The 13,489-nt window shown below is 39.0% G+C and overlaps 1 protein-coding gene across 3 annotated transcripts in view; it reads left to right on the forward strand.

Moving 5' to 3' along the window:
- The first annotated feature begins 1,603 nt into the window (after positions 1–1,603).
- UMAD1 (UBAP1-MVB12-associated (UMA) domain containing 1) overlaps positions 1,604–13,489 on the forward strand; it is an 84,491-nt gene continuing 72,605 nt past the window's right edge. Inside the window, exons 1-2 of one of the 3 annotated variants that reach the window (XM_019474003.1) lie at positions 1,604–1,620; positions 6,641–6,752. In XM_019474003.1, the coding sequence (XP_019329548.1) occupies positions 6,671–6,752 (82 nt within the window). In that variant the 5' untranslated portion in view covers positions 1,604–1,620; positions 6,641–6,670. Of the gene's footprint in view, positions 1,621–4,297; positions 4,321–4,649; positions 4,757–6,640; positions 6,753–13,489 lie in introns of those variants that run through there. The other 2 variants (XM_019474004.1, XM_019474002.1) reach the window with 2 other exon arrangements.

The raw sequence follows: 13,489 nt of genomic DNA on the forward strand, positions 1-13,489 counted from the left end.
CATATGAGGAAAGGCTGAGAGAGCTGGGACTGTTTAGCTTAGAGAAGAGAAGGCTCAGGGGAATCTTATTAATGCATATAAATACCTGAAAGGAGGGCACAAAGAGGACGGAGCCAGGCTCTTTTCACTGGTACCAAGTGACAGGACCAGAGGCAAGGGACACAAACTGAGACATAGGAGGTTCCCTCTGAACATCAGGAAGCACTTTTTTCGCTGTGAGAGTGACCAAGCACTGGCACAGGTTGCCCAGAGACATATAAATACCTGAAAGGAGGGCACAAAGAGGACGGAGCCAGGCTCTTTTCACTGGTACCAAGTGACAGGACCAGAGGCAAGGGGCACAAACTGAGACATAGGAGGTTCCCTCTGAACATCAGGAAGCACTTTTTTCGCTGTGAGAGTGACCAAGCACTGGCACAGGTTGCCCAGAGAAGTTGTGGAGTCTCCATCCTTGGAGATATTCAAAAGCCATCTGGACATGGTCCTGGGCAACCAGCTCTAGGGGACCCTGCTTAAGCAGGGCGTTGGACAAGATGACCTCTGGAGGTCGCTTCCAACCTCAACCATTCTGTGGTTCTGTGATTTCCTTTGCGTTTCCAGGACCGGTGTTTCAGGAAATACTTGAGAAAATCTAACTCTGTTCCGGCTTAAAAGGGCGATCCCAACACTGCCTATGTGCTGGCTGTCTCTTCTAACCAGCCACGGGTTAGTCCAGCTTGCTAGCCAGCACAAAGTGGGTTTTGTTAGTTGGCTGGGTTAGTGTTGTGATGGCTCGCCAAGCTGAACCAGCTTGCCAAGGAAGCAAGCTACCACCAGAAGCTGTGCAGAACCAGCGTGTGGCCGGGAAGGGGAGTGCTGTGGGGTTATATCTTCGATGGGGTGTAGCTGGTTGTCATCTCCTCAGTGTCACTATGCCATTCACCTTTTCAGTAGTTTATTTGCAAGAGAATATCCTCATCTCCTTACTTTATCTTCAGAGATTTTAAAGGAGAGCCCTCATAAATGTAACAGTTGGAGCAAGATGCAGCAGGTTGCTGCAAAGTGGCTCTTCTGAGGCTATTTGTCTGCCACGTTTGAAGGGTCAGCTGTCAGAAAAACACGTTGTAGAAGTTCTTACAAATATGTGTCTGTATCATGCTTAGCAGCTGTTGAAGGTCTGCAGCCAAAAGGAAACTGTTTACAAGGAAAGAAATAGGTTTCAACCTATTGAGTATTGTATCTAATAAACACCTAGCTTTCTATTTTAGCATTTTCTGTCTTCTTCAGGGTTTTGAATGTTGACATTGGTTTGAGTACTGTTATTTCACTCCTGGCTTTGCCTTTGTCACCTATGCTTTTATTGTCTGACTTGATTGTCGATGATTCAGCATCTTCGAGTGTTTTTATACTATGGTAATTTGGGTTGCATAGTTCTTGGTATTTCTGCTTCCCTTAAATTTTATGAAAACTTTAAAAATAAATATTCACATTTTATGTAAGTAAAAAAGTCTTTGTTAGTGTTTTGTTATATGTATATCCTTTTTTTGTATTTGTGTTTCTCTTGACACTTTCCTTTCTTCTGTTTTCAAGAAGCACAAACTGAAGTAATATGACTAATGTTAATGCCAGATAAAATAAATGGTATGTTGTATTTTTTTTTTTACACATAGTAACTGACACTAGGCCAAAAGCTTTTAAACTGTTCTTTTGGTGTCACAGAGAAATCTTTTTGACATGCATGTTCTTGACTCTTAAATTGGTTGTTTTCATGTCATAAGCAGGGCTGTACAGGGCTGTAAATATCTTTCTCTTTTTCCGATTGCTACTTTATTGGTGAATCACAGCAGATGCTAATATGGACAAGAGAATTGCTCTGATGCTCTCTGTTTTCTCCTTCCATAGATTATAGAGCTTAAACTGCTAGATGTGAAATTACTCTGGTTCTTTCTTTAAGGTCAGTTTTGTATCTTGTTCTGACCTCATTTCATCATTTATGTAATTACTGGCAGTGCCACTGCAATTCTGCTTTGCTGTATTCCTGGGCATCCTCTGTTTATCTTAGTCTGCATCTTTGGTGTTTTTAATATTAAATTACCTTTCTCCTCCTGTCACTTGTGAACATGCAGGAAAAAACTAAAAAGTAATGCTAAATATGCTAGGATCTTCATTGTATAGAAAAATTTTGTTGGATTTAACGTATTGGTTTGTCTCAAAGGTCACCCATACTTCTTGTCAAAGGAGACTGACAAAATGCAGGAGGAATAAATTAACTCCTTTGTGCAGCTCTGTAACTCATCTTTGTCCAATCCTACATATGTTCTCAGAGCCTCACAGAAAGACAAAATATTTTTTGCAGCCTCACAGAATTGCTATGGTTCACAGTTTATTACTTGCTAATGACTGAAGCTGTGCCAAAAGTATTATTCTTAACTATCAGCAATTGAGATTGGAGAAAGAAAAAATTGCATTCACTTTTTGGGGAGGGGGAAACATGAGGAGAAGGGAATTGTATATTCCTACCAAGGGAGATTTTTATCTTTAGGCAGTGAATTAAGTTTCAGGTCTCCTGTAGAAATAAAATTAATCCCATCTGGAAGGGAAAAGTCCTGCGCTCTATAGGAGAAATTACTGCAGGGACGTGGTACTATCTCTGAGTGGCGGGTGTATTTTCTGTGATTTTGTGCTGACAGCTTTTAAAAAAAACCCCACAACTGAGAGCTTTTTTCTCTAGTCTGTGTGACCATGCATCCAGGTCCACAAACGTCAAATTTAATTTTTACTCTGAAATGAAACTTGTGCGGAAACTGGTTGTTCTCGGCTTTCGTTAACTGAAACGTCATCTTATCTACAAGTAGTAAAACTCCAGCCTGATTCTGGAAGTGCTTAAACTGTGTCCTTATCATCAAGAGCACGAGTGTTTCCATTCAGCTTCGTGTTTCTTTGTTGGACAGGGGCTTTGTTCTGTTTTTAACATGTAATTCAAGAAATTTAGTGGTTGCATTTCCCGTTGCTGGAGAGATTTATGTTTACTTTTGAAGTACCGCAGTTGATAAAATTCTTAAGAGAGCAACTATCACAAATGTCCCAGCAGTGCCTGTCTACAGCTTTTCCTTTACCTATGCCATACTGTATACAGCTCTACTTTTTCTGTGCCCCCCTTCTGTTTTGTTAGTCATTCTTTGTTATTTGGTTTAAACTTAATGCTGTGTTCAGCAAAGGTACTGAAATACTGCAGATAGTAGCTGGCGAGCTCCTTCCTCCACATCAGTTACAGAGACTTGAGATCTAGAAGCACAAGTTTTGTTTCTAAGTGGTGAACACCCAGAGAAGGAAACAGCCTCACTACGCACATTAGTGGGATTATGTGGATTCCTTACCACCTCCCCAACATTCACAGTCACAAAATACAACATATGCTGTTTTCTTACTGCTGGACCAGTGGTTTTAACAGCATAAGAACTTGAGGCCTGAGCTTAGGGGGTACTTTTGTTAGCTTTGTTTGTTTTTCTGCTTCAAGCAAAAGGATGTGTGGGGTTTTTTTGTTTTGTTTTCTGTTTAAGAAATACTGCTGGCAGTGGAATTAAGTTAAAGCTACTTCAGAAACTGAAAACTACAAAGTAAAGATCAACCCTTATGTATGTAGATAAGGTGAATTTTGTGGGTTTTAGAAAAAATTGGGATACTTAGGCTGCCTTCTGTCAATGAAAGGAAAAAAATCTAGTATATGAAAGTGCTTGTTACATTAATTTGGCTAGATCAAATTGTACTAGTTGTTAATTTACTCTGAATTGAAATGTCCGTTGTCCTTTAAGCAGTGAAGTTAGGTATGTTAAGTATGCAGGATTTAAAAGATGACAAATGCATGGTTTCCTATACAACTCTTTTGTGCCACGTATATACTGATTAAGATGCTTTTCTTTGTGCAAGAAAGAAGGGAAGGGGAACACTGTGTGATAGAGCTGAAAACCGTACAATAATGCAGATCTCAAAGAGAAAAAAATGTGACTGGAGCAACTGCAGCTCTGGCACCTGAAGTGGCTGACTGGAATCTGAGCCTTTACCAAAGCTATCTGTAAGATTTTACACATCAAGTTGATTTTGCTTCTTGTTGTTGCACACTTAGAACGAAGGTAAAATTGCATTTTAAACTGTTCCACAACTGCCTCTCCTTCATACATCATCGGAGCAGAAACCTGACTCTTGAGCATTACAGCACAGGTTTTTACCACTTGAGCTATGGGACTGACAACCCTAATTGGTAGCAGGAGAAGACTTATTCCCTGAGGGCTGAAAAAGGAATATGCTGCTGGCGCCATGTGTTGAGCCTGGGTGTGGGGGAAGGTAAGGAATAAATGAGATAATTAGGAGTTTCTACTGTGTAATCTCCACGGAACTGGAAATATCAGTATTTCACGTGGTAAGGTAGGAAAACAAGCAAAAAGGAATAAAGTGCAGATAAGTAACGTTTTTTTTAATTACTGCATACCTGGGATTGGATGGTTTGTTCTGTTCTTGTGTACATCCACGTAGTTTATTTGGTTGCTAGAAATTGCGCTGCATCAGCATAAGCAAGCGGTAGCTGGCCAGCCTGCAGGGTATTCAGTCTTTAAGTCTCAGGTGTCAGGCCACAGTTGAATCGTTGCTGCTTTTGCCATGTTCTATTTATATACTGTTCCTGAAAGCCAGTGCTTACACTTCATATAAGACCTTCTCTGATGTGGAGTATGGAAGTGTTTGCTATGGCTTTAACAGCAGAGTGTGAGGCAGTTTCTTTCTGGTGAGTAGTCAGTGCTGATTGTGCAGTTAATTGCTACAGGTCACTGGCTAGGGCAAAAAAAGTCTTGCTTATGGGACCATGAATATTTGGGTGGGAAGTGAGGAATTCTGGCAAATAATTAATCCAGGATTTTTATCTTTCTTTTTTTTTTTAAATCCAAACACTACATGGCAGCACTATTCTCTCTTTCCCACCTTCTAAAGAGCTGTCTTTGTTAAATTTAGTGTGAAATAATGTTATTGAAACTTGACACTGTACACGTCTTTTCTTTAGACTGGACTCCTTTCCTCTGTTGGAGGTGTATATTAGACGTTGCTATCAGTTTGTCAGTCCCTTCTCCTTTAAATGTTGGTGTCTGCAAAGTAAATCAGGATTCTGCTCCTCAAACTCTACTTCAAACTTGAAATTACATTATTCGACTTTTCCCACTTTTATATTGGTATTTTAGAAGAGAAGAGCTTCACGTACATTTCTTTAAACCTTCCCCTCTGCGTTTGGCACACAGCATGTTTCAGCCAGACCACAGGCTGCTCCATAGGTCAGCATTGTCCAGTGGTCCGCGTTCAGCCCTTGGGGACTGGAGGCGAGCGCACCTTCAAGGGGTGACTGCTGCTGCAGTGCCTTTTTCCTTTTCTCATTGGCCCAGGGCTACAGACGGAGCTGCTGTTGCGGGAAGAGGCAGGGGAGACTCTCGGTGCATTCAGTGGTACCAGTTAGGTAGAAAATAGAAAGTAGGTGGTGGTACATTGGTAGTCCTCTCAATAAGCTGAACCTGTGAATACGTTCTTTGTATAGTTCTGTTGGTTGTTCTTCACAAGAGTGACGCTTCCTTATAAAGCTTTTCTTATAACTTTTCTTGGAAGAGAAACTTACTCGAGTCTACATCTTAAAGTTCAGAATAATTAGAGAATTTGCTTAGAAGAATGTTTCATGATGTATCTGTGTTTATGGGGTGGTTCATAGGACTTAATTTTGTAAAATCTGGCTCAACTGCCTATCTTTTGGCTAATGCTTATGGGGTTTTTAATTAATTTGTCCTTTTTAAGCTATTCAGAATTGCTTCTATGTAATCTTCCAGTCTTGAGAGAGAAGAGATACTGAGCATAATCTTTTGCAGTTAATGTTTTTATCCCACTGGTTTCCTTGTTTTGTTCTAGCTGTTGTGAACTCAGAGTTCTTAGCTGCTTTGGAAGATTCTTTTAATGAATTATTGTTATGAAAAATTTGCAACGTATTATTTTGTTGCAGTTTCTTTTAAGGGAATCAGTGGTAACTGTTAATCCAATTACACCCAAGTGTTAAGCTGTCTCTAAGATTGCAAACTGGAAAAATGAAAATAGATACTATGCTAATATTGTAGGGGTGGGTGGGTTGGTCTTTTTAATTGATGCACAGACACTTAAGACTGAAAATCTCTAGTGTAATTTGCTTCATTCACATATTCCTGCATTATAAAGCTGCATTTTCTGTAGGATCATGTTCTGGGCTTCAAAGTTTAGATGCTTTAGAACTAACTCTGATGAGAAAGTTTGTGTAACAACAATTCGAAGTAGCAGAAAAATATGGAAACACGCTGGATAAATGCTGAAGGGAGTTTCCTTCTTTCAGTTTCCTTTAGAAAGGTTGAAGTTGTTTTTTTTTAATGGTTCCACGCCATTCATAACTTTATAGAAAAGCCTTTTATACTTCACTCTTTTTTTGCCTATTGAAGTCAACTGCTACATCAACAAGGTAATCTGTCAGAAATACAAATGCCTGATATTTTAAATCTGGTAATAAAGATTAAGCTGTAATATCATGTATATGGCCTTTGGCATGGTGTGAACTTCTTATGGTAAATTCTGTTCTCTTATATTTATTTAACATGTTTTGTCTTCATTTTAGCAAACAACTTAGAAGAAAAAAAAAGAGACTATGTTCAGCTTCTTCCGAAAAAGTCAAGATTCAAAGAAGGTTACAGTGCCAGAGAGAGAAGCAGATGGATTTGTTATTGTGGGTAAGTGGTGCTTCTGTATAAAGTGATTCTTATCATCTTTGAAATGTAAAATTTTCTTTGAAATGGCCATGATTAAAATTGTTCAGAAATCTTACTTTTCTTGAAGGAGTTCATATTCCTAGTCTCATTTGGACTAAATAGCTGAAGTTTTATTTACATAGGAACGCACTCTTATTCCAGAGCATTGACAATGTAGTTTCTTGTTTTCCTCTCATAGTGAGGAAGGAGAAGTTATGTCCTTACAAAACAAGAAAGCTCAAAGTTGAGGCTTCTAGCTTTATTAGAAGTTGTGGGAAGTTGTTAGAGTTGTGGGAAGAGCGTATCTTACTGCAGTTGTTAGAGGACTGGTTTTTTTCAGGTTCCTTCCTTTTAGTGTTACCCCCAAAGTCTTTTTATATTAGAAGCCAAGAAGCGTCTGTGTATGTCTAGTCACATGGCGAATGTAGATGTTCTGTCTCAGAATCTGACTCTTGCTTAGTTTGATGAAAATTAAGCAGTTTAGGGTTTTCGAAGTCTTTTTGTTATTCAAAAACTAATCTGAAGTTTACTCACCTGTGAACTGATAAATTTGCAGCTTTAATCAAGCTCTTTCGCAGTCTTGTAGGATGGCTCAAGTGTGCAGAAGATAAAGAATTTATTGCTGTCATGCTGTAACTAATCCTTTTCTTTTTCCTCTTGAAATTTTGTGTTTTCCTCCTTGTAAATCTGTCATCATCAATATTCAGCTTCTGCTGCTCTGATTTACTGACTTGTTCTTATCAGGAATCTTACAGTGTTTCTGTATTTAAGTGTTGCTTCTTCTTGAGCATTTTCAAGTCACGAAAGCCTCTAGATTATCAAAACCTAACAGTATGAGAGACTATTGGAACTCTTTCTCAGGAGAACTTACTATCTTCTTTGTAATAGTTCTCCATTAAAACAAATCTGGTTTCACATCTGTGACTCTCTGTTGTCATGTTTAATGGTTGCCTTCCACTAGATTTTGTTCATCTGCACTGGTGTTGATGGCTACATCAAGTCACTCCAGCACTTGCATTGTGGAAGGGTCAAAGGAGACACATTGTCATCCCAAAAAAGTCTGGAGACCATTTAGAGTTTCAAGTTCTGTAACAGGCAGAGAGTTCTGCCCCCAAACATTGCTTATGTCCCACAATTGCTGGTCCTGATTCTGCATTCAATTTAGCTTCATTCCTTTTTCCTGAAATGCTGTCAGTGACTATTTAAACTTTGTTCGTGTAAATTCATATTAAATTAATCTGTTAAATATAAACTTAAGAACTATCAATTTTACCTGAATCTTATTTCTATTTATTATTATTTTTTGCTCAGACAGAAGTTAACTTAGCAAACTGCAACAAAATGGACTGTAATTTCATCTTAACTAACTTTTACTGGGCAGAATTGCTGTCAACCTTGTCAGTGGAGCATATCACTGTCTTGCTAGATGGATGTAGTTGCAGAATTATAGGTCAGCACTTAAGTAGATACTTATCTAGAAGTTTTGTTTGTGTAGAAATAGTGGCAGTTCAAAAAAAACCCCACAAAACAAACCACAACACCTAGCTATTCTGCTAGTTACTTTTTTAAACTTAGGTGTAAAATATTCTAGAATACCAGCACTAAATGTCTTTAACAAATCTCAGTAGGCTTATAGGACCATTAGTGTGAATACTGCTGTAAGCAGTGAACACTCTTGAAGGGAATGAGAATTTAATTTCTTATGTTTTAGGTTGGTTCCTAAACCCAGTCTTTCATTCAAAGCATATAAGAACAAAAAGCCTACTTCGCTGATATTCTGTGGACATGGGAGGAAGCGCTTTGCTTTTCTTTCCTGGAGAAACAGGAGGAAAAATACATCCTCAGGGGACGCTTGTTCCTGATTTCCACTGTTGTGGTCAGGAGAGCTTGTCTGTCACAAATCCCTTCCAAGATTGTTCACGCCATGCACCACTGGTAAGGGCAGCCAGGAGTCTTACTGGAAGTCTGAATGAGACTTCTCAAGGAAGAATCAAATGCCATGTCCATTAAAGTATGAAAGAAATCTATTCAGTAATGTAGTGAGATTACTGAGCATCACAATTAAATGTAGATTATTAAGTGTAATTTTCCTAACAATATTTAGTTATTTTAATCTCTTTCTGTATCATCTGATATTTGAAAAAGAGGGAGGAAGGTTCAACACTTTATTGAGAAAGGTCCACCAGAGCTATCACCCTGTCAAATCTTGAGGATCTTTTTTTTTTGTTTTCTATTTGTTTCATAACTCCTCCAAGTCCTGTTATATATGGCTATATTTTAAATCTACCTTTGCTTGTAGAATATGAATGCATTTGGAATTTCAATGTCTTAATATCTATTCTTTGACTAGAAAGATGACTCATAAAAACACCGGAAGCAACAAAAACAACTTTGCAGCATACTAGCTGAAAGAAATTATCTATTTTAGTTTTTGGGGCAAATACTGCATTGTCGGAGTCAAGAAAAAAGAATTCGTAATTCACTCTCTACAAAATAAATAGAAAATGTAATTTTCTACCAGGGACTAAAGCATTTTTATGTCTAACTACCAGTTCACTTATTTTCCAGATACTGGTCATCTCATCTGTTCATGAAGCTGTAAAAATGGTGCTTGTTCTGTAACAAGCAGCAATATTATTCTGAAAAGGGAAAAGAGGCTTATGAAATACACACGACACGTGATTGGTTTTGATGAGTGAATCAATTGCAGAAATATGAAAAATTTTTCAGGGGTTTCCCTGGTCATCGCAAATTGTTTTTAAAGTTAACATTCTGAATGCCAGAATTCAGAAAACAAGTAAGTTTTCAGTTAGCTTGGGGATCTTGAAGAGTAGTAGTCCTTAAGGAATTTCTCATGTTTTGTGGCTTTTGTAATACAAATTCCAGCCTACCATCCATTCCTACTGTTGCTAGCCACAGAGAAGAAGACAGGCTAGTGCTGGCATTTTGGTTTGGCACACAGCTAAAAATCTCCCATCAGATCTCAAAGATGCATGCGACTGGTAGTCCTAATCTCAGTCTAAGATCAGGAATTGAAAAACTGAGACAGCAATGCTGCTTCCCATGTGTGTTTGGCAAGAAGGTCAGAAACTCTGCAAACATCCACATGGTGCTGGTGGTTCCACTGGGGTGGGTGGTGAGTGCTTTTTGCTTGAAGACAACTGAAATATCATAGAAACATAGAATGGTTTGGGTTGGAAGGGACCTTTAAAGATCATCTAGTCCAACCTGCCTGCCACGGGCAGGGACATTTTTCACTATATCATGTTGCTCAAAGCCTTGTCCAACCTGACTTTGAACACAACTCTGTGCAGCCTGTTCCAGTGTCTCATCATTGTCATCATTAAAAAAAAAAAAAAAAAAAAAATCACTTATTACAGAATATTGTTCTGTATGTGCTCTTTAAAAAATACTGCTAAATGTTAATTTTGTTTTCAGGTTTAGTTTAAGATGCTGATGTGCAGGGTCTTGGTTACTTTTCCAGAAAAAATTGAAGTAAGCCAGTGTGAGGGAGCAGCAAGTGCTTGTGGCTCCACCAGGCAGGTGAGCCTGCAGCCAAGCGAGTGTACCAAGAGGGCAGGGGCTTGGGCAGAGACCTCGCCGACCAGGGGTGCAGTCCCACACTACCCGAGCAAGGACAACAGAGCAGGTCTGGTGACAGTGACCAGGGTCAACTGAGAGTCCAGCGGTTGCCAGACAAGTCTGCAGGGACGAGGCAGATCTCAGGCCAGGCTGGGAAGTCAGGTCAGAGGGTTGGGGTCATCAAGGTGCACGGGCAGGTGCAGGCATCCCTGCAGGGTGGCTTCGGCAAGGACCAAGAACCTGAGGTGAGGTTTCTCCCGCAGCTCTTTGCCTGGACCCTGATGGCCATGCTCAGGCTGCACTGTGTCAGTGCTGGCCGTGGGCACAGACAGCCAAACCCCTGGGGCTGGGGAAGGGGCTGCTGAGCCTGGTGGCGCACTCGGGGCCAAACAGCCAGGATGGTTGTGTTGTCTCTCACTAGCATCTGGAGGCAGCACAGTTCTCTGAGGAGCTCTTGATCTGAGCCTTTGACCATGCCTGAGTTCAAGTCTGCTTTGTTTACTTTTAACTTGTGTTTTAAAGACCAATCTGTTTCATGTTGGGTTTTGTTTTGTTTTCTCCTAAGGATCTTTTTATGTCATAAATTAAATGGCTTGGAGAAGCAGCTCAGTTGCTGGTGCTGATAAACTGATTTGTAAACATATTTAACTTCTATTTCTTCCTTGAACTTAGGACAGCTTCCTGTTTCATTTTTTTTAGATGTAAATTAACATGGATTTTCAATACTGACCAACGGCTATTATTTCAGAGCTCTGCTCTCAGCCTCAGGTGCAGATCTCTTAACAGGTGGTACGGTGTATTGTTACTGACTTACAGGGAGTACTTAACTGTCACCTGAAGGTTGTTTTCTGAGATTCAGCAATTTTGCTGTAGAGTTTTTCAAAGTTTCAAGAGTAAGTACCCAAGGAAAAATGGACAGGCACGGGATTCTCGTCAAAGTGGAGTGACTGTCACAGACGCAGGAAGGCTGTGGCCACGGTGAGAAGGGTTGGCAGGAATTTTGTAATGAAGATACATACTCCTGCTCTGTAAACCTCCCTTTTCCATACTGTGCTTTCCTAGATCCTTGGAGGTCATCTAGAACTACTAAGCAAATTTTGGATTAACACCTATTTGTTATGCTTCTCACTATTGGAGCAAGCATGATTTTTGCCTGTTACGTTTCCTCTCAAGAGAACATAAATAGTCATAAACATAAGAAATTAAGTGTTTTGAAATCTCTTCCCAATCAGGAGAAGGACTTGTGGTATTTAAGTGAGTCTTGGATCTGTCGAATTAACCAACGTGTACCTTCTGTTTCAATCCTGATGTCTGAAGAGAAGGAGCTCTACAGAGCAAATGTGGTCGGGCTTGTATCATCACCTAAAACCTCACAGAAAAGGAGGTGGGAACTACTGTTTTTCATCCTGTGAGATGAAATACAGTATAAAGCAAATATTTCTTTCTTATTAAGAAAGTAGAAGAGAACTGGTATTAGATGAAAGGTGGAAAGTTCAGGAATTTTTTTGTGAGAAGCAAGGTGTTGTAGGATTCATCACTACTACATGCTGTGACAAAGTCAGGAACGTAACAGGATGCAAAAAGGGTACACAATGTGTTTGACAAATTATGATGGATGATAGCAGAGATTCTTATCAAAATTTTGGTGATCAGGTATGACTTACTCTTTTAAGCTAATCTCTGCAAGGCATTCGAACTTTGGCTTTATCTTAAATGAGGTACTTGAACCTTCTGATGTATTCAGTACATATATTACTGAGTTAATTCAGTATTATAATTCCTTCATATGGGGTCATCCTCATCTGTAGGCAGGAGCATCCTCACTCAGCTGTGAGACTGTGAAAAGCATGATTTACAGCCAACTGAATGTTTCGCTTTGTTAACTGCAGTTATATTGCAAAAGAAGATCCTTAACAAATCAGGAAGTCTTCTGTACTGAAGATGTAAAAAAGTAAAATGATCAACACAAGTCAGTGTTTAGTTCTGGAAATCTTGACTGTTTTTCTGAAGACCAATTTTACATATACTTGTTCCCCTCCAACTCCCCATTTCTGCCATGAATTTATTCTGCATGCAGATAGTTTTTGGGGTACTTTTTATTGTGGAAGGAAGAATTGGATAAATTGCATATTTGAATTAAGGGATACCCCCACTGTCACCCAACATGTAAAAAGGTCTTACAATAAGATCCTTATCGTTTCCATATTGATCTTAGTAATACAGTTGTCTACATATATTTTGAAGAACTCCTTAAATGTTTGCTTCTGAGAGAAATGTGCAATTTTAAAATCTTCAGGAGTGAGTATGTTATGAAAGGGAAATTTAATATACTGATCCTCCCAAATCAAAGGACTGCCCCCATACTAGTTTATTACTGCAATTCAAATAGTTTTTTGGTTTCTCCCCTCTGACTACACACCTCAAAGATTAAATGCATCAAGAGATTTGTAACATCTTAGTGTTACTGCTGCTGTTTGTTTTCTAGGAGTCAGTAGTAATGTGTGGTAGATGCCTGTGAATCTCTACATTGTTTTTTCATTAATATTTAAGGAGCTTTTAGTGGTGCTAGTAAGGAAGGCTGGGTTGCTGCAGTTTTAAAATATACTATTACATTAAAGATGCACAAGGCTTTGTGCCAGTTGGAAAAAAGCAGTGTCTCAATGTCCTTTCACTTTCTGCATCAATGGGCTTATATTATGTATTTTTTTATGTAACAGTAAGTGCTTGTGTAGTTATTTCCAACCTTGCAGTTTTCAAATAACCAAGTTACTATTTCATTTTGTTGTTTAAGTTTAAAGATATTTAATACTAACTTTATAATAATCTGAGATTTGGGAAAATCTTTTAATATTTTTATCTAAAGAATACTTTATACATGCCACTGTAAGTGAACACTTTTGATGCACACCAAGAAGTTACTGTATTAAGTGACCTGTTTCTTGAAGTGCTGCTTTATGGGTTTTATACTTTAAAATCTTTAGTAGCTAGTTTGAGCATTGAATTTTACACTCAGAGTTGACTGAAAAGGGAGGAGGAGGAATTCAGAAGAAACAGTCCTCTCCTGTTACCGATCCTTAGTTGCATAAGGAGGTAATGGCTACCCTTCCTTCAGCAATTAAGTCAAAAAAAACCTCTTT

The sequence above is a fragment of the Aptenodytes forsteri genome, unplaced genomic scaffold (assembly GCF_000699145.1).
Source record: "Aptenodytes forsteri isolate BGI_AS27 unplaced genomic scaffold, ASM69914v1 Scaffold55, whole genome shotgun sequence".
NCBI classification, from domain to species: domain Eukaryota; kingdom Metazoa; phylum Chordata; class Aves; order Sphenisciformes; family Spheniscidae; genus Aptenodytes; species Aptenodytes forsteri.